The 25268-nt window shown below is 44.1% G+C and overlaps 1 protein-coding gene across 1 annotated transcript in view; it reads left to right on the forward strand.

The window, feature by feature from the left end:
• Positions 1 to 17771, forward strand: part of LOC115168377 (cadherin-4-like) — a 559301-nt gene extending 541530 nt beyond the window's left edge. Inside the window, exons 12-17 of the mRNA XM_029723578.1 lie at positions 4666 to 4808; positions 10615 to 10851; positions 10938 to 11171; positions 12642 to 12781; positions 14688 to 14852; positions 16677 to 17771. Of these exons, the coding sequence (XP_029579438.1) occupies positions 4666 to 4808; positions 10615 to 10851; positions 10938 to 11171; positions 12642 to 12781; positions 14688 to 14852; positions 16677 to 16883 (1126 nt within the window). The 3' untranslated portion in view covers positions 16884 to 17771. The remainder of the gene's footprint in view (positions 1 to 4665; positions 4809 to 10614; positions 10852 to 10937; positions 11172 to 12641; positions 12782 to 14687; positions 14853 to 16676) is intronic.
• The last annotated feature ends 7497 nt before the right edge of the window (positions 17772 to 25268 follow it).

A 25268-nucleotide genomic window follows, 5' to 3' on the forward strand; every position in this document is an offset into this window, starting at 1 on the left:
AGGCACTTTAGTATTGCCAGCCTAATCTCAGGAGTTGATAGCGCAGTTTATGACCTCAAGCCTGTGTTTCAAGCATTGCTAAGAGCTGCTGGCAAACGCAGTAAAGTTTGAATGAATGCTTACGAGCCTACTGCTGCCTACCACCGCTCAGTCAGACAGCTCTATCAAATATCAAATCATAGACTTAATTATAATATAATAAACACAGAAATACGAGCCTTTGGTCATTAATATGGTCAAATCCGGAAACTATCATTTTGAAAACAAAACGTTTATTCTTTCCATGAAATACGGAACCATTCCGTATTTTATCGAGCGGGTGGCATCACTAAGTCTAAATATTGCTGTTACATTGCACAACATTCAATGTTATGTCATAATTATGTAAAATTCTGGCAAATTAGTTCGCAACGAGCCAGGCGGTCCAAAATGCTGCATGATGATAAATTATCAGGCACCGCATTGATTATATGCACGCAGGACAAGCTAATTAACCTAGTAATATCATCAACCATGTGTAGTTAACTAGTGATTATGTGAAGATTGATTGTTTTTTATAAGATAAGTTTAATGCTAGCTAGCATCTTAACTTGGCTCCTTGCTGCACTCGCGTAACAGGGAGTCAGCCTGCCACGCAGTTTCCTTGTGAAATGCAATATAATCAGCCATAATCGGCGTCCAAAAATGGCGATTACCGATTGTTATAAAAACTAGAAATCGGCCCTAATTAATTGTCCATGCCGATTAATCGGTCGACCTCGGTCGACCTCTACTCAGTATCAGAAGGTTGCGTGTTCAATCCCATTTGTAGACCATTAACCCTTACCTTAACCACTTGGAATGAGTGCCTAAACTCAACCATTAACTTTGATATTTGACATTTGGAGAAATGGAACGATACAGAGGAGCAGTGGCACAAAAACACGTTGAAATATGACATTTGGAGCAACATTGAAATATGACGTTTGGAGCTACATTGAAATTTGACGTTTGGAGCAACATTGAAATTTGATGTTTGGAGAACATGGGTAAATGCCTAATTCTGCAGTGAGACTGTGAAAGTTTTTAATTGAAGACTTAATTGAAGACTTATAAAGCATGTTATAATTATAGTCATAAAAGTGCATTGAGTCATAAAAGTGCATTGAAATTACTTAGGAACTGTGCACATTTTGGAGAGGTGTGGCCACTTGGAGACACCAGTTAGTCCTCTCACTCAAACTCTTGTCATTTTTTGTCTTATGTTGCGCCTACTCCACATTTTCCGAGAATATTCTTATCATGTTACTGAATGTATCCAGAGTATTTTCAGATTTCGTTTTAAACAATGTGGCGAAAAGTACAGTAAATGCTAAATTAAGGCCAGGCACCACAGACAAAAATTGTTTTTTGCTTCCATCTGTCAATTTTCAGATTTTGGGATATTTTGCAACTATAACTTCCATACTTTCATAAAATACACAAATGAATCGGCAATAATGTATATAAATACTTTAATTGTATCATTTTATCCCAACTCCGTCAAATACACCTACCATAAATGTTGTTCTTGATAGTATGTTTCACGTAGAACTTCCACCGCTATCTTTAAATCTCTCCATGTTGAATCATGTATCATTCAAACGCTTGTTTTCCGGAGCATATCGTTAGCTAGTCCATTCATGGCTGTATCCATTGTGACGTAGCGATTCGTTCTGAAAGATTAGTAATTTCCTGACATCCGATTGGTTACTGGAATTTCCGGAACCTGATTGGTCCCTGATCGGTCCCTTTCCGGAACCTGATTGGTTAAAATGCCTCACGTGGCGCGCAGCACTTGGTTGTTTGAAAATATCTCCCGCGAAGAATCAACGTAAAGAGAGACAAAATGAAAACATCTCGAAGACTATACCGACAGCATGTGAATAAAAATAGGCGATCTCAGTTAGCCAATGCGAGAAAAGCAGTGAATGAAAGAAACAATTTGCCTGATCCGCCGATCGAGGCAGTACAGATAGAGGAGGGAAATTAAGTAGCCCGCAGCAGCGCTTTGAGAAGCAAATTAGTTGAGATGAATATGACCACTAGCAGCGATCAACCAGACAGCAGCCAGCCAACAGTGGCTTTTATTCCACATGTCTCAAATAAACTTGTACATGATTTGATTTGCCCAAATTGTCTGAACACTGGACTGAAAATCACCATAGACTTCACCAACCAGTGATTCTGTAATTCTGTCATGATAGAATGTGCAGACTGTGAAGGTGATCGTGATGCATTTAGGAGGAGTGTTCACATTTCCGTCCGGCTGCAGGAGTGCTCCAGGGGAGATGTGGCATTTGATATAAATGTGAGGATGTGAGAACTTGGACTTGGTTATGCAGCTCTAAAGAAAATAAGCAAAGTCCTAGGGATTCCTTCCTTGCATCTCAGCTCATATCAGAGACATGAGAGGAGAATGACAGGTAAATAAAAAGAGAGAGTGGCCCATTATTGACAGGTGACTTGCTGTGTATAAATATTATTTATTTCCTTGTTCCAGCAAATGTATTCAAAGTTAATAAAACAGAGTGATAGGAAAACATAACTATACAATGAGCCAGTCACATAGGCCTACAGTGTCATAGGGCTGTAGCCTAATGTGATTAGTGAGAAATTAGCTTTATGTAAAGTAAATACATGCTGATATGCTCATATTTAGTCCTGCAGTTATGTCTGTAATGTCGACAGACATAATAAGTACTTTTTCCAACCCACTTTAGTTGCAGAGATTCAGAGAAGAGCAGATATAGAGCCAGACATAGCAGTTGCTGAAGGAGGATGAGGATGCCATCATAGACATTAATGTATCCTTCGATGGCACTTGGCACAAAAGAGGATCCACTTCCAACTATGGGATAGGTGTATGCATTGGTGCTGGTACCAGCGAGCCATAGAAAATTGTGAAAATCCACCCCGTCACAAAAACCTTGGGAGGCCATACATTTTGTAATAGAAAGGTTGCACAGAAAATGGTACCTGTATATCATAGGATGTCAAATGATAATGTCCTCAAAAGAATGTAGCACGGAGGAACCCAGAATGCAAATGAATGTCCGAACTCTGTAATATGGTCGCAATGCCCCAAAACTGTCTTTGTGGGCAAAAGGCGCATTGACGGAGCATCCAGTATGGCAGTAGCCACGTTCAATGAGGGAGCCACTACTATAACAAATGTGATGAACAAATTGTGCATTGACAGCACTTTGGTGACACTGGAGCAATCAGAGAGGAGTTGTGAGAGCTGATGCTGCTTCAATGGAGTGTGCCAAACATAGGCGCAGTTCTCATGACACAGGCAAGAAAGTAAAGCATCCCCAGCAACAACTCAAAGGGCCTTACATATGAGGCAGGTATAGCTGATTAATGTTCTGCACATTTCAACAGCCATATAAAATCCTTGCATGTGACAGATTGAGCAAAGTGATATGAGAATTTGCCCAACAGACCAGTATTCAAAGCATATGCTCTATTGCTTTAAACATATTTTACATTTTAGTCATTTAGCAGACACTCTTAGCCAGAGCGACTTACAGTAGTGAATGCATACATTTCATTTCATGCATTTTTACTGGCCCCCCGTGGGAATCAAACCCACAACCCTGGCGTTGCACACACCATGCTCTACCAACTGAGCCACAGGGAAGCTACAACAAATGTATTAAACGTGCTAATGTATTTGTAAAAGGTATATTTGATGTTTATTTGTCAGTTTAGAAGTGATATATAAATAAGAGTTTTAATTAATGTGACATAAATGGTCATATTTATGGAAAGTACATTTCAATTGCATTAGCCTACCTTTATCGGCCATTTTCTCGAAATGACATGCTCCCTGTGCGCCAATTAATTTTTCTCCGTCTTCAAAGGACGTACATTCCCATTATTCCACACCCAGGTTCTTAGGTCTTATAGTCAGACTTTTAAAGAGGATTTTTTTAATATCTTGTGTCGTTTTGATTTTAAGTGTCATTGTATGTGTAAATATAAGCAAAATATGCATCCATCATACATGTGAATAGTGTTTTTTAAATCATTCCATGAAATGACAATATTTTGATAAACTGATCTGTAAAAGTCTGACCATTGAGTGTCTTATCACAATAAAACAAAAACAAAAACATTCTGCCTTGAAGCAATGTGTTGAAAAACAGATTCTCGTAATATGCAAATTTGCGCACATTTAAGGATGGTTTGCCTAATTTGCATATGTAAATGTTCAAATAAATAACATTTGTAATACAATATTATCTTATTTATGTATACTTTCAACTGGTAAAGTTTCAGTCTAATGAGAGTAAAGGGGGGGAAAAAAATCCCTATTTTCCTGTGGTGCCTGGCCATAACATAAAATCAACAGTGTAATGATTGGATTCAGTCTTGTCAGGTGAACTGTTGTGTCCTCACCTTTTAGTCTAATAATCCTCCCATAATCTCCCAACTGTTTCCTTTCAATTGCTACCATTGTTATGCATTTTCATATTTCTTCTGTAAGAAACATTTCAATTTAGCCCAATCCATATAAGCCAAATTCCACGAAGTGTAAAGGGTTAACATGCTACCCTCCTCCTCCTCCTCCTTGCAGATAAAGAGTGAGTACAGTATGTGTACTTTCTTTGAACTTGTTTCCTCCCTCTGTCTGTCCAGGTATTCTAAGCTGGCCGACCCAGCTGAGTGGCTGTCCATCAACACCACCAACGGTCAGATCGTCACCACGGCAACCCTGGACAGAGAGTCCATCTACGTCAAAAACAACATCTACGAAGCCACCTTCCTCGCAGTTGATAACGGTGAGACTGTGTCCACTGTGTGTGTGTGTGTGTGTGTGTCAGAAAGAAATGACAGAGAGAAAGAAGAGATGATATGCAGATGAAAAAGGTGGTCCCAGCGGGGTTGAGCAGAGACATAACTAAAGCTGAGTTAGAGCGGAAACTCTTGGTTACCAAGAGCTAGTCATGCTGTATCGATCCGTTGTCCTTTCTTTTCTCGCTCCACCTCTCCTCTCTTTTCCTCCTCTCTTCCTTTCTCCTCTGCCCATGGCATTGAGTGTGGGACATCCAGTTTGTTCTGCCACCCAGTCGAAGCTCAAGCTTAACCGAGCACAAACTCAATCACAGCAAACAAAAACACTATTTTTTTCTCATGCGGAAGCAAACCGAGTACTTTCCCCCTCCCAAAGTGCCTTATCAGTGACATGCAGTGCATTGGTGTGTTTACCTAAAGTTGGGACGACTTTGAAGCATGATTGACATTTCTTGTGCGTGTGTGTGTGTGTGTGTGTGTGTGTGTGTGTGTTAACAGTGATTGACAACTTCAGAGACCATGACGTGTACTTCCTGTGTTGTTTTCTGCAGCACAGGGGGGCATTAGACAGCAAACCCATTAGGGCTGACACGCTCCCTTAATTTCCATGCCTCCGCTCGCAATTTCTCTTTTTCTCTCCTTTCCTTTCCCTTCTCTTTTTCCATTTCTTCTTCTCTGTCCCTGTCTCTCTCCTTGCACACTTTTTCAAAGCCCTCTGACCCTATGAAAGTTCCTTGTGACGTGTTGTCTCTGCACTACGCTTCTGTATTCACCTCTGTCTCTTCCTTCTCATTATGTAGATCACAGTTTTAGGTGCGCCACAAGTGGTATTATTGGGAAATTGTGGCTGCGTGTGTGTGTGTTGCAGACTGTGTGGGTGTAGGGGGAATGTCTGCAGTGATAAAGTGAGAGGGATTATGGAAGCGCTGGGGGTGGAGGGAAGAAGGGAGGATGAGAGGAGGCAGAAAGAGAAAGCGGGGGGTACAGTATTTAGGAGAGAAACACAGTCAGAGAGAGCTAACATATTATCATGGCTGTCACCACCAAATCACCTACATAAACATCTGTTTTAACCCGCCTATGGATTTGTTTATTTCTTCTTTAAAGAACATAAGGGAGGCTTGCTAGAAGTCCTTTCTTCACACCTGAAATCTTTAGCCGACATGAAGAAAAAAAACATTATTACAAATCCTTTTGAGGAATTTACACAAACATAATTATTTATTTAGCTGGTTAAAACCCCCATAATTCTCCTATCAGCCTCAGCAAGCTGCTTCCACATGTCCCCCATACATGACTGGGATTAACAAACTAAACCGCCAGACAGGAGAACTAAACCCTCCAGACGGGAACTAAACCGCCAGACAGGGGAACTAAACCGCCAGACAGGGGAACTAAACCGCCAGACAGGGGAACTAAACCGCCATACTGGGGAACTAAACCCTCCAGACGGGAACTAAACCGCCAGACAGGGGAACTAAACCGCCAGACAGGGGAACTAAACCACCATACAGGGGAACTAAACTGCCAGACAGGGGAACTAAACCGCCAGACAGGAGAACTAAACCCTCCAGACGGGAACTAAACCGCCAGACAGGGGAACTAAACCGCCAGACAGGGGAACTAAACCACCATACAGGGGAACTAAACTGCCAGACAGGGGAACTAAACCGCCAGACAGGAGAACTAAACCCTCCAGACGGGAACTAAACCGCCAGACAGGGGAACTAAACCGCCAGACAAGGGAACTAAACCACCATACAGGGGAACTAAACCGCCAGACAGGGGAACTCAACCGCCAGACAGGAGAACTAAACCCTCCAGACGGGAACTAAACCGCCAGACAGGGGAACTAAACCGCCAGACAGGGGAACTAAACCGCCAGACAGGGGAACTAAACCGCCAGACAGGGGAACTAAACCCTCCAGACGGGAACTAAACCGCCATACAGGGGAACTAAACCACCATACAGGGGAACTAAACCGCCAGACAGGGGAACTAAACCGCCAGACAGGGGAACTAAACCGCCAGACAGGGGAACTAAACCCTCCAGACGGGAACTAAACCGCCAGACAGGGGAACTAAACTGCCATACAGGGGAACTAAACCGCCATACAGGGGAACTAAACCGCCAGACAGGGGAACTAAACCGCCATACAGGGGAACTAAACCGCCAGACAGGGGAACTAAACCGCCATACAGGGGAACTAAACCGCCAGACAGGGGAACTAAACCGCCAGACAGGGGAACTAAACCGCCAGACAGGGGAACTAAACCCTCCAGACGGGAACTAAACCGCCATACAGGGGAACTAAACCGCCATACAGGGGAACTAAACCGCCAGACAGGGGAACTAAACCGCCAGACAGGAGAACTAAACCCTCCAGACGGGAACTAAACCGCCATACAGGGGAACTAAACCGCCAGACAGGGGAACTAAACCGCCAGACAGGGGAACTAAACCCTCCAGACGGGAACTAAACCGCCAGACAAGGGAACTAAACCGCCATACAGGGGAACTAAACCGCCATACAGGGGAACTAAACCGCCAGACAGGGGAACTAAACCGCCATACAGGGGAACTAAACCGCCAGACAGGGGAACTGAACCGCCAGACAGGGGAACTAAACCCTCCAGACGGGAACTAAACCGCCAGACAGGGGAACTAAACCGCCATACAGGGGAACTAAACCGCCATACAGGGGAACTAAACCGCCATACAGGGGAACTAAACCGCCAGACAGGGGAACTAAACCGCCATACAGGGGAACTGAACCGCCAGACAGGGGAACTGAACCGCCAGACAGGGGACCTAAATCATCAGATAGGGGACCTAAACCGCCAGAAAGGGGAAAGTAAACCGCCAGTCAGGGCACAGTAAACCGCCAGACACGGGACTGTGAACCGCCAGAGAGGGGACAGTGAAACGCCAGACAGGGGACTGTGAACCGCCAGAGAGGGGACAGTGAACCGCCAGACAGAGGACTGTGAACCGCCAGAGAGGGGACAGTGAACCGCCAGACAGAGGACTGTGAACCGCCAGAGAGGGGACAGTGAACCACCAGACAGGGGACTGTGAACCACCAGAGAGGGGACAGTGAACCGCCAGACAGGGCACTGTGAACCGCCAGACAGGGGACTGTGAACCGCCAGAGAGGGGACAGTGAACCGCCAGACAGGGGACTGTGAACCGCCAGAGAGGGGACAGTGAACCGCCAGACAGGGGACTGTGAACCGCCAGACAGGGGACTGTGAACCGCCAGAGAGGGGACAGTGAACCGCCAGACAGGGAACTGTGAACCACCAGACAGAGGACTGTGAACCGCCAGAGAGGGGACAGTGAACCGCCAGACAGGGGACTGTGAACCGCCAGAGAGGGGACAGTGAACCGCCAGACAGGGGACTGTGAACCGCCAGACAGGGGACTGTGAACCGCCAGAGAGGGGACAGTGAACCGCCAGACAGGGAACTGTGAACCACCAGACAGAGGACTGTGAACCGCCAGACAGGGGACAGTGAACCGCCAGACAGGAGACAGTAAACTGCCAGACAGGGGAACCCTTCCGGTCTTATGTGCGTGTGAGCCTATGCACACAAAAGCAATGTGATGTGTGTCTTACCACTGTTCCAATAGAGAACATACAGACGCCGGAGTAGAGATAGACACAGTAAGCAGTGAAGTGGAATTGAGAACATAGTATCCACAGACTTGATGAAGAACATACAGTATGGTCCTTTTGTCACCATGCAGACTACAGAGAACATACTGTATGGTAGCTACCTGGTTTACACAGTGGTCATCATAGTATTGGAGACAAGTACTGAATAAGAGCCAACGTTGAGATGATAATCCCCATTTTACCTTTATTTAAATAGGCAGGTCAGTTACAAACAAATTCTTATTTTCATTGACAGCCTAGGAACAGTGGGTTAACTGTCTTGTTCAGGGGGAGAACAACATAATTGTACCTTGTCAGCTCAGGGATTTGAACTTGCAACCTTTCAATTGCTAGTCCAACGCTGTAACCACAAGGCTACCCTGCCGCCCCATTTAAAATGTGGGGATTATCATCTCAACGTTGGCTCTTGTTCAGTACTAGTCTCCAATACTATGATGACCATATTCACCAGCAACAGCGTTGGGTTATGAACTGGTAACTGATGTAAATGATCATGACTGCAGGATATCCTTAATATTCCATTTTATAACCCACATTTTTACTTTTATTCTCTGCTTTAGGGGTTTCCGTGGCCTACTCCCAGTTAGCCTTAACAGAAGAGTAATAAGTTTATCTTCCTCTGGTACCCCTCTCCCTCCTCTCTCTTTCTCTCTCCCGCTCCTCTGTAGTACTCTTTATCTCACTCTCCCCTCCTTCTCCATCTTTGTCAAATGTCTTGCACTGTTGCCATGTTTAATTGCCAGATCTGTGAGCTTTACATAAATCTTTGGTAAATGACAGAGCTCTTATCTCTATCCCGGGCTTGGTTCTGGGACACTTCCCCACTAACCATTGGCTGAGCCAGCGGGGCGTAGCAGGGAAATTACTCCTAATTGGAGGCAGCAAGGGTCACCGGCCCCCTGACAAACACTCTCAATAAACAGCATTGAGCTGATAGTACTGCTGCACACAGTCTCTCTCTCTCTCATTAAGACGGAGACAGACAGTCTCTAACTTTCTTTCTTTTTGACACACACATTACTCTCTTTTTCTCTAGTATACTCTATCCATTCCTCTGTATTACACATTTGGACTTTTTCTCTTTCCTCTTGCTGTACTTTGTTGTTCTGTCTCTCTTGTCCTGTCTCTCTGATTGCTGAAGGCCTTTTTTCTCTTCCTTCTTTCCCTGACATCTAAATGTTATGTGGCCATGTTCCATTGGTTCACTCAATCAATAAAAATGGCCTTCATATTGTGTATGTATACATTTACACACACACACACACACACACACACACACACACACACACACACACACACACACACACACACACCTCAGAGAAAATATCCACGGACTGTTTTAATAACAACAACAGTAACAATAACCCCTTCCCTTACCTCATCTCCCCCTCTCCTCTCCTCTCCTCCACTCTCCCCCTCTCCTCTCCCCCTCTCCTCTCCTCTCCTCCACTCTCCCCCCCTCCTCTCCTCCACTCTCCCCCTCCTCCACTCTCCCCCTCTCCTCTCCTCCACTCTCCCCCTCTCCTCTCCCCCTCTCCTCTCCTCCACTCTCCCCCTCTCCTCTCCTCCACTCTCCCCCTCTCCTCTCCCCCTCTCCTCTCCTCCACTCTCCCCCTCTCCTCTCCTCCACTCTCCCCCTCTCCTCTCCTCCACTCTCCCCCTCTCCTCTCCTCCACTCTCCCCCTCTCCTCCACTCTCCCCCTCTCCCTCCTCTTCTTCTCCTCCACTCTCCCCCTCTCCTCTCCTCTTCTTCTCCTCCACTCTCCCCCTCTCCTCTCCTCCACTCTCCCCCTCTCCTCTCCTCCACTCTTCCCTTACCTCATCTCCCCCTCTCCTCTCCTCCACTCTTCCCTTACCTCATCTCCCCCTCTCCTCTCCTCCACTCTTCCCTTACCTCATCTCCCCCTCTCCTCTCCTCTCCTCCTCTCCTCTCCTCTCCTCCTCTCCTCTCCTCCACTCTCCCCCTCTCCTCTCCTCCACTCTCCCCCACTCCTCTCCTCCACTCTCCCCCTCTCCTCTCCTCCACTCTTCCCCTCTCCTGCCTCTTCTTCCACTCTCTCTCTTCCCTCCTCTTCTTCTCCCCCACTCTCCCCCTCTCCTGTCCTCCTCCCAGGCTCTCCCATGGCCAGCGGTACAGGAACCCTCCAGATCTATCTGATAGATGTGAATGACAACGCTCCATCTCTGCTTCCCCGCGAGTCTCAGATCTGTGAGCGCATCAACCGCAACGCCGGCATCAACATCACGGCTGCAGACTCAGACACGGACCCCAACGTAGGACCCTTTGTATTCGAGCTGCCCACCTTCCCCGCCAGCATACGACGCAACTGGACTGTGTCACGTCTCAACGGTGAGGGGACCGCCAGATGTAGATTGGGGGGGGTGAGTGTTCTGATATTGGGTATTAACAGTATGTCTCTCCCCTCCCCTTCCCAGGTGACTATGCCCGGTTGAGTTTGCGGATCCAGTATCTGAAGCCTGGGGTGTATGAGGTGCCTGTGATTGTGAGCGACTCGGGGAACCCTCCTCTCTCCAACAGGTCCGTTATAAAGGTCAAGGTGTGTCCGTGTGATGAGAACGGAGACTGCACCCTGGTCGGGGCTGTGGCTGCCGCTGGACTGGGGACTGGAGCCATCATAGCCATACTCATCTGTATCATCATACTGCTCAGTGAGTATACTGACTGGACATCGTAGATACACACAAACTTTTTTTATTGTATTCACAAGCACGCACAAAGAATACACATACACACCTGCCATACCTCCAGACGCTTCACTTAGATTCACTCAGAGCCATCACTTTCTTATTAACAACAAATCGGGTTCACCGTGGTTAGAGAGTATAGAAAGAGACTAGGTTTGTCAGAGTGAATCAGTTTACTCAAGTTCAGTTTTCATTTGAGTGTAAACATTCTTTTCAATTGTGATTGATCACATTGACTGAAAGTGTTGAAAATACGCTAAAAACATCCCAAATACATCATCTATACAGCTAAAAACAACAATACAATGTAAAAACAAGTTGACATTCAGGTTAAAGAAAGTGTGCTTTCTCAATGTACAGTTGAAGTCGGAAGTTTAAATACACCTTAGCCAAGTACATTTAAACTCAGTTTTTCACAATTCCTGACATTTAATCCTAGTAAAAAATTCCCTGTCTTAGGTCAGTTAGGATCATCACTATATTTTAAGAATATGAAATGTCAGAATAATAGTAGAGAGAATTCTTTCTTTCATCTTTTATTTATTTCATCACATTTCCAGTGGGTTATCATTGTAAATAAGAATTTGTTCTTAACTGACTTGCCTAGTTAAATAAAGGTTAAATAAAAATATATATTTTTTAAGATTATGCATATTGGGTCCGGTTGGGAAAGCCCCAGGTTCATTTCAGAATGGGTCCAACTTTTTGGACCCGTGAAGATCTCTACCTGTAGCTACCACTACCTCCTCCCTACACACAGTACATCAGATCCCTCCTTATGATCACATGGTATATCAAACCAACTTTCATACCAGATGCTGAAGAGGGTAATGATTTGCTGTTCTCTCGTTTGGGCCTTACAATCAAACATTTACCATGCAGTAAACACAATAGCATACAGGTTGTATTTTAGATGAATGCCTAGCTGGCCACCAGAATGTGTTCTCTCTGAGTTGGTGACCCCATGGGTTTTATTATTGGGTTCTGTCAGACAGGGGTTTTAATGTGTAGTTGTCTTGCTGAGGTGCTGCTGGTGGTTTGTTTTGTGGCTGTGTGGTGTGTGCTCATTTACATCGTGGGTTTCACTTTTGTGTATAGTGGTACAGTCCTATGCACTACAAATGTGTAGAGTTTTTTGTGTGGTTGTGTGTTTTGCAGTCGGCCTTTAAGTGTGTTGTTAAAGGTGTGTTGGTTGTGTATATTGCCGTAGGCCAATAATGTGGTTTAAGTGTTTTGTAGTAGAAGTGTTTTAATAAGGGTTTATTGGTTGTGTGTTTTGCAGTTGAAGGGTATTCTTTAATGTGTGTTCATTGTGTGTTTTGCAGTATTATTGTGTTGTTAGAGGTGTTTTGTGTGTGTGTGTGTGTGTGTGTGTGTGTGTGTGTGTGTGCGTGTGCGTGTGCGTGTGCGTGTGTGTGTTGTGTGGTGTTCCAGGTATGGTGCTAGTGTTTGTGGTGTGGATGAAGCGTAGAGAGAAGGAGAGGCAGACCAAACAGCTGCTGATCGACCCAGAGGACGATGTCAGAGATAACATTCTGAAATACGACGAGGAAGGAGGGGGAGAGGAGGACCAGGTACACACGCACACACACACTGAGAGACACACACTCAGAGACACACGCGCGCACACACACACACACACACACACACACACACACACACACACACACACACACACACACACACACACACACACACACACACACACACACTGAGAGACTAACACATACAGAGAGACACACACTGAGAGACACACACACAAATACAGACTTATAAACATATACATGTATGTTTACAGTATACAGTGCCTTCGGAAAGTATTCAGACCCCTTCACTTTTTCCACATTTTATTAGGTTACAGCCTTATTCAAAAATTGCTATAATTGTTTTTTTTGGTCATCAATCTACACACAATACCTCATAATGACAAAGCAAAGCAGGTTTTTATCAATTTTAGCAAATTAAATGTATGAAAAAAATAAAATGAACATGTACGTACTGTAAGTATTCAGACCCTTTACTCAGTACTTTGTTGAAGCACCTTTGGCAGAAATTATAGCCTCAAGTCTTCTTGGGTATGACGCTACAAGCTTGGCACACCTTTATTTCGGGAGTTTCTCCCATTCTTCTCTGCAGATCCTCTCAAGCTCTGTCAGGTTGGATGGGGAGCGTTGCTGCACAGCTATTTTCAGGTCTCTCCCGAGATGTTCGATCGGGTTCAATTCCGGGCTCTGGCTGGGCCACTCAAGGACATTCAGAGACTTGTCCCCCATTGTCTTGGCTGTGTCCTTAGGGTCGTTGTACTGTTGGAAGGTGAACCTTCTCCCCAGTCTGAGGTCCTGAGCACTCTGGAACAGGTTTTCATCAAGGATCTCTCTGTACTTTGCTCCGTTCATCTTTACCTCTATGCTGACTGGTCTCCCAGTGGCTGCCGTTGAAAAACACCCCCACAATATAATGCTGCCACCACCATGCTTCACGTTAGTGGTGGTGACAGGTTTCCTCCAGACATGACGCTAGGCATTCAGGCCAAAGTGTTGAACCTTGGTTTCATCAGACCAGAGAATCTTGTTTCTTATGGTCTGAGAGTATTTTAGGTTCCTTTTGGCAAACTCCAAGCAGGCTGTCATGTGCCTTTTACCAAGGTGTGGCTTCTGTCTGGCCACTCTACCATAAAGGCCTGATTGATGGAGTGCTGTAGAGATGGTTGTCCTTCTGAAAGATTCTCCCATCTTCACAGACGAACTCTAGAGCTCTGTCGGAGTGACCATCGTGTTTTTGGTCACTTCCCTGACCAAGGCCCTTCTCCCCCAATTGCTAAGTTTGGCCAGGCGGCCAGCTCTAGGAAGAGTCTTGGTGGTTCCAAACTTCTTCCATTTAGGAATGATGGAGGCCACTGTGTTCTTGGGGACCTTCAATGCTTCAGAAATGTCTTGGTACCCTTCCCCCAGATCTGAGCCTCGACACAATCCTGTTTCGAAGCTCTACGGACAATTTCTTCGACCTCATGGCTTGGTTTTTGCTCTAACATGCACTGTCAACTGTGGGACCTTTATATAGACAGGTGTGTGCCTTTCCAAATCATGTTCAATCAATTGAATTTACCACTGGTGGACTCCAATCAAGTTGTAGAAACATCTCAAGGATGATCAATGGTAACAGGATGCACCTGAGCTCAATTTCAAGTCTCACAGCAAAGGGTCTGAATACTTATATAAATAAGTTGTATTTTATTTTGTATTTGTATACATGTGAAAACATTTCTCAAATCCTGTTTTTGCTTTGTCATTATGCGGTATTGTGTGTAGATTACTGAGGATTTTTTTTATTCAATACATTTTAGAATAAGACTGTAATGTAGCAAAATGTTGAGTGATCTGAATACACATATATATTACACATACACCCACAAACACTGAGTACAAGTTAGTTATGTCTTGAGGTTGACTGTAACATCTGTCTGTGTGTGTCTCTGTGCAGGACTATGACCTAAGCCAGCTGCAGCAGCCTGACTCTCTGGAGCACATCATCAGTAAGCCCCTGGGGGTACGGAGGGTGGACGAGCGCCCCATCATCCCTGAGTCCCAGTATCCCATCCGGCCTGCGGTCCCCCACCCTGGAGATATCGGGGACTTCATCAACGAGGTGAGGGGGGCAACCAGGGGTCATAGTATTGTTTTGTTTATTTCTTTATCAAGATATCGTTTAGTCTGTCAGCACTTTTCTACTTGGGATCTGACACAAACACAGACACAATTCCACATACAAGACACAACTACAAACACTCAACATGAGACATTGAAATAAAAAAGGAAGACATCTGTAAATATGTGGAGGTGCATATACTGTGTACCTCCTTATTTCTAAGATACATTTGATGCACCTTCTGTTTCAGGTAAATGTGTGAGATCTGAGGATAATATTGCATAAATGTAGGCATTTTCTGCGTGCTGTTTGTTTATAGGCTTCAATCCTCTGAGCTCTGGCAACAGTGGAGATGGAGATTACCTGACAGCTGTTATCACACACACACACACACACACACACACATACATGCACGCACACATGCGTGTGTACGTAACCCCAATTTAAACGCACTCGTGCAAGAACGCTTTGACTGACAGGCGGCGTGACAACATGTTCACACTTGAGAAGTATTGGCAGCTGTTCAGCTTTGATCCATCCTGCCTACACACACATATACACACACATATACACACACACACACACACACACACACACACACACACACACACACACACACACACACACATATACACACACATATACACACACACACACACACATATACACACACACACACACACACACATATACACACACACACACACACACACACACACACACACACACACACACACACACACACACACACACACACACACACACACACACACACACACACACACACACACACACACACACACACACACTGATCTCGCTCCAGCAGTCTGGCAAAACACAAACACATGGTGGCTCGGCTGCCCACTGTATCCTCCTCCTTGGGGATTCTACATCCCTGCCAATGACATCACTCTGTCACTCCCAATATATTGCCTGTATGCCAACATTTCTCATCTCCTCTATGGTGTTTCCTTAGCCTGTGTATGTTATCTTACTGAAAGCCTACCCTCCTCTGTCTCTATATAGTACTATACACTAACCTTGCTAATCCTGTTGGCCTTTGCTGTGATGCTTCCTCAGCCTGTGCTCTATTAACATTTAAACAGCCTAACCAGCTCTGCTACGGTGAGTAAAATGTTCAGAGTGAGGTGTTCTCTCATTTGTGTCTGGAAGTAGCTAGCTAGCAAGCTAGCTTGGGTGCTTGGTTGGGACAAGCATGCATTGGCAGGCAAGGTGCAGCAGGATGAGTAGGCTACAATTCCCCATCGTTTATCAGTGCAATTTTGATGGCCAACTAGCTGTAAAAGTTTGAGAGGGTTTATCTAATGTTCCTTCGTTATATTTTAGCTCATCTTGCTCTGGCTAGCATTAGTTGTTGACCTTGTTGTTGTTGATGTGCATGACTGAGGGAGAGAAAGCCTACCCTTTCATGGTAGTTTGATCGATAGCACTGTAAAGTTCTCAAATGTAAGAGGACTCCGTGGGATTTACATATTTGCAGAAATCCATTCAGGTGTATTTTGTGGCTTTTGGAAAATGCGTTCTAATGATCTAAAGTCACGCTGTTGCTACTGCCTGTAAACACACAGTCCATTTCAAAGTGAATGATGGCAGGACCATGTGGCAAATGACTTGTTTTCATAAAGGCCTACAGTAGCTCTGATTGGCTATAGCGCACTGGTAGACGCTATATTGGTATTCTTCCTAGGGGTGTATATGAACAGATTTTAATATTGCTAAAATGCTGTCAGTTCCACTTTAACCCCCCTCCCTCCCTACAGGTCAGCCTGTTTACTATTAACTCCTCTCTCTATCTCCCTCCAGGGTTTGCGGGCGGCAGACAACGACCCCACGGCCCCTCCATATGACTCCCTCCTGGTGTTTGACTACGAGGGCAGTGGCTCCACGGCCGGCTCCGTCAGCTCCCTCAACTCCTCCAGCACAGGGGACCAGGACTACGACTACCTCAACGACTGGGGCCCCCGCTTTAAGAAGCTGGCCGATATGTATGGGGGAGGGGAAGATGACTAGGGCCACAAATCCACCCTACTCAGCTGGTCTGCCATGCTCTCTATGTCTCTACAACCTTGGTGGGGTCCTCAGATCTCCAACTTTAATACACACCTCACACACACACACCAACCAACTGAACTGACCTAGCAACAGACCAATCAATTAAGCAACCGCCATAGTGGACTGTGCAACAAGGCAGCTTTGGGTCCTACTGTACTGTACTGTACTGTACTATACTGAGCCCTCTCCTGCTCCAAGACTGTCTAAGACTGAAACTTATGCTCTCCAGGTTTTTTGGTAGATTATGGGGTTGGTTACTTTTGTTGTGTGTTTTTTATTTTTTTTATTATTTTTTATTATCTCTTGCTGTCTTCTCTGTCCTTAAAAGCAAGCTATTTTCTGGTGTTGGGAGGCCATTGGCTCCCCATTTCCGCATCAGCCCCCAGCCGTCCCTTTGCAGATAGTCCAAGCTGCATATTGTGTGACGGGGAAGAAAAGAAAGAGAAACACAGAATGTCAATTCTTTCTTCTGCGTGGAAGGCCCTGGTTTAATCTCTCTGAACTTTGAATTCCATAGAACAGAAGCACTGTTGTTTAAGAAGTGCCTTCAGTGGTGCGTATTATGTCTGACTCTCGCTATCTCAGGATTGGTTCCCATTTTCTGGGCTAACGTGGGGCACCGCCCCCTTATAACCCCTCACATTACAAATCTGACCTTCACGTCCGACTTCCTGTGTGTCATGTCCATCACCCTGTCATGCAACATGGACAGACACAGGAGAAGTTGCAGAGGGATTTGCCTTTGGGGGTGAGGGGGTATCAGGAGAGGGAGTGCTCTGTACAAAGACATACATTACCAGTCAAAAGTTTGGACCCACCGACTCATTCAAGGGTTTTTCTTTAGCTATTTTCTACATTGTAGAATAATAGTGAAGACATAAGAAATATGAGAACACATATGGAATCATGTAGTAACCAAAAAAGTGCTAAACAAATCAAAATATATTTTATATTTGAGATTCTTCAAAGTAGCCACCCTTTGCCTTGATGACAGGTTTCGAGCGCCAGAGAGGGTAGGCACCAGAGAGGGGAAGAGGTAGCAGGTGTGACAGATGGAGTGCTGCATCAGATGACCTGGCCTCCACAATCACCCGCGTCCACAATCAACCAACTCAACCCAATTGAGATGGTTTGGAATGAGTTGGACCGCAGAGTGAAGGAAAAGCAGCTAATAAGTGCTCAGCATATGTGGGAACTCAAGACTGTTGGAAAAGCATTCCAGGTGAAGCTGGTTGAGAGAATGACAAAAGTGTGCAAAGCTGTCATCAAGGCCTAGAATGCCAGCATCCCGGAGTTTCCTCTTCACTGTTGACATTGAGACTGGTGTTTTGCGGGTACTGTTTAATGAAGCTGCCAGTTGAGGACTTGTGAGGTGTCTGTTTCTCAAACTAGACACTCTAATGTACTTGTCCTCTTGCTCAGTTGTGCACTGGGGCCTCCCACTCCTCTTTCTATTCTGGTTAGAGCCAGATTGCACTGTTCTGTGAAGGGATTAGTACACAACGTTGCACAAGATCTTCAGTTTCTTGGCAATTTCTCGCATGGAATAGCCTTAATTTCTCAGAACAAGAATAGACTGACAAGTTTCAGAAGAAAGTTCTTTGTTTCTGGCCATTTTGAGCATGTAATCGAACCCACAAATGCTGATGCTCCAGATACTCAACTAGTCTAAAGAGGGCCAGTTTTATTGCTTCTTTAATCAGGACAACAGTTTTCAGCTGTGCTAACATAATTGCAAAAGGGTTTTCTAATGATCAATTAGCTTTTTAAAATGATAAACTTGGATTAGCTAACACAACGTGCCATTGGAACACAGGAGTGATGGTTGCTGATAATGTGCCTCTGTACGCCTATGTAGATATTCCATTAAAAATCAGCCATTTCCATCTACAATAGTCATTTACAACATTAACAATGTCTACACTGTATTTCTGATCAATTTGATGTTATTTTAATGGACAAAAAAATTGCTCTTCTTTCAAAAACAAGGACATTTCTAAGTGATCCCAGACTTTTGAACGGTAGTGTATTTTGATTTGTTTAACACTTTTTTTGGTAACTACATGATTCAATATGTGTTATTTAATAGTTGACCAATCAATGTAGAAAATAGTACAAATAAAGAAAACCCTTGAATGAGTAGGTGTGTCCAAACTTTTGACTGGTACTGTATCTCTCCTTAGTCGAAGGACAATTATTTTATTTCCTTCAAGCCTGAGGTCCTGATAAAAAGCCATCATCAGTGTCACAATAGGAATTTTCACACAGATACAGGATTGGGACTGTCTTTAGACAACATGTATTTACTGTATTCAAACCATTAGTCATTGCGGCTCTAAAAGCAGTTGAGTTTCGATGGCTTCGTGACTTTGCTTTTTTGAGTTCACATTACTTTGCACTTTTAACTTAATGAGGCTGGGTAGCTCGGAACAGAGGGATGAAGTGTGAAATGTGAAAGAAAATAATCCATAGTAGGACGAAGGATGAAGGTATGTTGAATGGTTCTGTCCCCTGTTTCCAAATGTTATTAACATAGACCCACCAGACCACAAGATAACTATGTGTTGAGATAAACTATAGAAATTGTAAAAAGAAAAAGGGTGTGAAAATAAATATTTTTGAAGTATTAGTAAACGTCAAACCGTTTGTGCTCCATGTCCTCTTGCACTGCTGGCAGAGAAGACAAAGTGTGAGACACAAAATTTCAAGCTTCGGCTTTTGTGCTGATTCACTGTCGTGTCCTGACACACTTTTAATATACAATCTCTGATGCTGGTCCCTGTCGCAGCAACAACACAGAGAGAGAGAGAGAGAGAGAGAGAGAACTGAGATTCTGTCAGGGACTTAGCAAGCACCACCGTCTGTCTCCTCTCAGACATTTTCATTCATATGACATTTTGGTGCAAGAGGTTTTGAAAAACAAGTTGGGGAAAATCTCTCGTATTAACTTTTTGGAAAGCGAGAAAGAAAATAACTGCACCTTTCCAAAGAAATGCTTATTAGTGCTAAATATATCATAAGATGTTGGTATTGAGGAACGGACATTTTATTGAATTTTATGGAAACATCACTACCCATGCATCATCCTATGATACAGTATACAGTACATTTCCCCCAATGTCATTCCAGTTGAGATTTACACTTGAGAGGAATGTGCTTTCTACATACGTACATTCTCTCTCTTTCTCTCCCTCCTCTCTATCTCTCTCTCTCTAATAGTAGATTTCATAGGGATTGGGTGAGGTTATGTATTTAATCCATCCTCCAGTTCTCCTCATAATTAAGAGGATGATGGATTCCTCCAGGTAATCTCCTTGACGAAGAGAGAGAGCTCTAAACTCCTAGATAAGATGTGAGGAGAGGATGACTCAGCCTCCCATGCTCTTCCTCCCAGCTCCCCCTTCACTATCAGGTTATTTCCCTTTACACTGCACCCAGTATCTCTCCCTCACATCTCCCTTTGGAGAAAAAAGATATGTACAGTATGCCTTACACAGAGAGGGGAGAAAATAGAAGGCTCTGAAAGGGGACAAGGTCATATAGGTTATTGGGGGTGTTATTATAACTGAATAACAGTGAGCCCTCAGAGTGTAGGTAGACCCTAAACCATCTGTGGTGGCTACAGGGTATCAGTGAGAATGATCTTTGACCCTCTGATCCTGCTGTGTGCCCACAATGCCTCTGGGTGACAGAAGCAAAAACAAGAAGCAGTGTTTAGGCTTTCCACCTCACCTCTCGCCATCAAAGTAGGATTAGTGCTTCTTTCTCCACTAGAACGTAGCTCAGCTCAATGCACACACATGCTCGCTTACGTGCACGCACACATAAGCACATGCACACATTACACAGCTGTTGCTGTTCGTGATTTATGATTATCTCTTTTTACCTAGAAATGTTGTACATATACTTTTTTTATACATTTTGTTGTTTTTCACTTTCGCTCTCTTTATATTCTTCACCCTGTATTTTGTTGTCTTTGTTGTTCGACGAGTAGCCTACCGAGCCTGCTCGCAAGCTTCAAATTACCATAAAAGCCATTTGCGTTCACTGAAGATTTAAAGAGACTTGTACGGTCACAGCCAGACTTGTTTATGTGTCGCTGTTCAAGATTGACTTCATTATTACATTACAAGACATCCTACTGTACATATTTACACTCACCTTCTCTGGGCATCATCTTACATGTCATCCATATAGATGAGGCCTACTTGCTTTGCTCTAGCCCCATCAGAGACAGTAGAGACAGTATTCAGATATACACGTACCATGGGGGCAGCAAACCAAGAGGAGATAGATCCAGGCACTTCATGGTCCCACTTTGCATAATGCTGCTGTCATAAGCACTACATAGCATCATCAAGTGAATGGCCTAATGCCTGTCATAGTGTCTCATTATCACGGCTAGGAGTTATTTGGGGGACAAATGAAGCCATGCCATTCCGACACTATGAGAGGATGAGAGGGAAGCCAGGGATGGGTTAAATTAAGGTTTTGGAGAAATGAAGGATTGAATTGGAGGATTAAAAGTTGTACATGTAAATATGCAAAGGTGGTTAGGTTAAATGGATGCGATTGATGTGACAATGACACACAGGGGAACTGGGATCAGGATGTATGGATTTGCGCATCCACGCTTCAGTTTGACATATTGAAGATAGAGTACGCGGGAGGCTTAAGGTGTGCAAATAAATTCCTTGAGTCAAAGCTTGGGGTGAATGATATAGTGGGAGGAACGCAGTATGTTTAGCTAGTGCAGATGTATTTCAGACCTGCTATGTAGTCTCTGTATGTACTAGTTACCCCCTTTACCATGAGGCCTGCACACAAACAGTCACTCTGTCTGTCCCTGTCTGTCTGTCTGTCTGTCTGTCTGTCTGTCTGCCTGCCTGTCCCTAGAGGGAAGTGGTCATCTTCTTTCAGAGTGGTGTTAGCCTTTGAACCCTCAAAGAAGACCACTGATCCTGACAGCGCTCACCAACCCATGGAGTGTGCTGCACACTATTCAACTGTAGGAGACTCCAACAGGAGTGAGGTTACAGTGTTAGACATAGCCTTCGCTATCACCAGGCCTGCACCAAAACATGACAGTATTTGAGTCTCTCAAATGGCACCCTATTCCCCATGTAGTGCACTACTGTGGTTGAAGGTAGGGCACTATATGGGGAACAGGGTGTGATTTGAGATGCAACCAATGTCGTATTGGAGTGGTCCTGATGTTGCTCACGTCTGAGTGTACATAATGTAGTAATTGCTTAAAGCTAAACGGATCAAGTTAGGCAAAATATAACTGTACAATTGGAGCTTTTTTGCATGTGTCTTTTTATAGTGGACTGAAGAAGAATTCTATGACGGTTATCATAAAGATTATTTAAAACATGTAGCAGCCCGCATGACTGAGGTTGTGGTCCAGAAGGACTTCTGGTGTGTAACATACTCACATACACTTAAGTAAATAAAAATAAAAAATACAAAAAAAACACAAAATGCTTAAAAAAAAGAATTGCACAGTTATCAAGTTAAAATACTTTTTTTGTAAACTGTCAACAGCACAAGTATTTTGTAATGTTGTTTGTACCATTTTGTATGAAAAAAATGGAAAAAAAGGGAAAGAGTCCGTCGTTTTAAGCGTGTGTTTCTAGTGCCACTGCAATCTTGGTTTCCAAATACAGTAACAGTACATATGCAGCCTTGCAGATAAATCTTGTAATATAGAAGTTGAGCTGGCAACTCCATGTCAGAGCCCCTGTGTTATAAATAAAGTTTCCCCTCCTTATACAAACACTGCTTCCTGTCTCCACATTCTCTTCCTGTTTTACATGTAAAGTTGTTGATGATGATTATAAACAAAGACACAGATAATGTTACTATTTTCAAATACTTTCAATGTGTTCGACCCCAGTTTAGTTCTGTTTCAAATTAACTCCAGCAATGGTTTATTTTTCAAGACACAAATGATAATCTATAAGCGAACAAAAACAAAGCCATAACGTACAGCAAACACTAGCCTATAAGCATAACGTGTGCTCAAGCTTTTTTCTCCTCCATATTGGTAAAACATATTCTAATTTGTTATGACCATTTCTGCTGTTTACTATTCCAGTTAACTCACCTATGTTTGAGCCAGTTTATCAACTCACTGAGATGTGTCTCCGTCTCCCAGCCTTTAGCATCAGGGGAGCACAGATTGAACCTGAGGGTAGTTATGTGATTTGGTAACTGCATTTGATTATGGCCCCGGAAAGGCAGAATGCAATTTGATGGGAGGCCTCTAGCCTCGTATAGAGTAACACTCACCTTGATAGAGCGAGCGTGCAAACTGCATGATAACTGGATTACAAGAACCCATCAGCCAAGACCCAGACTAGGGGGCGTCTTGTCAGGGTGTGTGTGTGTGTGTGTGTGTGTGTGTGTGTGTGTGTGTGTGTGTGTGTGTGTGTGTGTGTGTGTGTGTGTGTGTGTGTGTGTGTGTGTGTGTGTGTGTGTGTGTGTGTGTGTGTGTGTGTGTGTGTGTGTGTGTGTGTGTGTGTGTGTGTGTGTGTGTGTGTGTATGTGTGTGTGTGTGGCCTGGATTTCCAACGACTTTGATCAAAATGCTATCAATCCTCATGTTTTCAGGCCCGATTCCGAGGCTCACTGGGGGACAAAACACTCACTCAAGCACATGCGCACACACACAAGCATGCACATACACACCCAGGGTACAGCAGTGAATTTCTACTGGTAAATTACTCTGCTTTCACTTCTATGGTACAATACAACTTTATTGGTGATGCACTGAAGACAGTCTGACTTCAAAGTTAAACTTAATGTTAAACATTATGATTTATTTCACTAAAAATGACTGTGAACAATAAACAAATCAATTAACTCAGTGCATTTGTCTTCTCTCTCCCTGAGCTTTTACAAGGTGTGGGAATGAAGTCTGTACCAGCTGCAGCTGATGCTATGAAAATAGGAATAAAGCCAATATGCTAATATATAGCAAGATGGGTGCAGATTGTATTTTCCTAGGGGTCTATTTGTATTGCGAAAGTTCAGAGTTACAGCGTCATTGACATTTAAAGGCAATGTTCCCGCAATCTGTAATGCTTCAGCGATACAGATTGAATAGAGCCCCCTAATGTGCTGCTCAACGCTTGATTTATACGCTGCCGCTTAAGATTGTGTTACCATAATAACCTCCTCGCCACTCAATTGCAATCATTGATATATAGTTACTGCTGTCCAGATAACACACTAGTAAATTAAAGACTGGCAAAAGTATGGACAAACAAACAGCTTTGAAAGAAAACAGAAGATCAGTTTGAGAGAACAGACGCCCCACCCAGATGAGGAGAGAAGTCAGATAGAGGGCGCTGAGATGGACCTCCAGCAGTACTGTTACCAGGGCAGGTCAATGAAACAGCAGCAGGCCAGACGGCAGCTCCTCCACATCGATTGGCCTGTCACTGGACATCAATGCACAAGCAGACAGAATATCCCCCACCGGAGCCAGGCCAAGTTCTAGACACACACTCCCAGACACACACACACACACACACACCCTCACAATGCCCTCCATCAATACCCCACCCACGGTGAGAATCTGCAGGAAACCTGATCTATTTGAATCATTTCACCTGCTCTCTGACACACAGACATGCTCATCTGAAATAATGACACGGTGAGGCAGAGAGACAGAGGGCAGAGGACGATTGTTAAACAGAGAGAAAACAGAGGGGTGCAGTTAAAAGGAGTTGTGCTCAGCAGTTAAATGTCAAGGTTGACAGGATGAGGCAGTATAGATTAACCCAGCCAGGTAGCCTATGGTTATCTGGAACAAACCATGCTGCTGCATTTTGACCCATTATGGATTCATAGAGGTAGGTAGTCTAGGATCATATTGATCAAATGAAGCAGCGTTTTTCTTGTCATATAACAACCTATGTGTTGTGATAATTGCATTGTTTGCTCTAAAACCTGTTCGCTCATATCGCTTGCCACTGTGATATGTAGGCCTAAGGCCGAGGCAATAAGAAGACACAGTGGCAGAATAAATTCAACCACACCTTTGTTTCATCACAAAACCGGAGAACAACCTCTGTCCGGTGAAGTCCACAAAGCATATTGCATGTAATAAACAGTTCCATGACCTACAGCATGTTAATGTTCCTGATATTTTTGGACAACTAAACAACTATTGATTTAGAACAACCGCAAGTCACAAAGAAAACAGGAGCTGCCTCCACAATTCCAGCACCATTTCAACTTCAACATTTCAACATCATCAACTAAAATATACCAAAAACAATTTTGTCCAATCAATGTAAGCTGAATATGATGTGGCTGTCCATGGTTCTGATT

This window comes from Salmo trutta, chromosome 30 (assembly GCF_901001165.1).
Source record: "Salmo trutta chromosome 30, fSalTru1.1, whole genome shotgun sequence".
NCBI classification, from domain to species: domain Eukaryota; kingdom Metazoa; phylum Chordata; class Actinopteri; order Salmoniformes; family Salmonidae; genus Salmo; species Salmo trutta.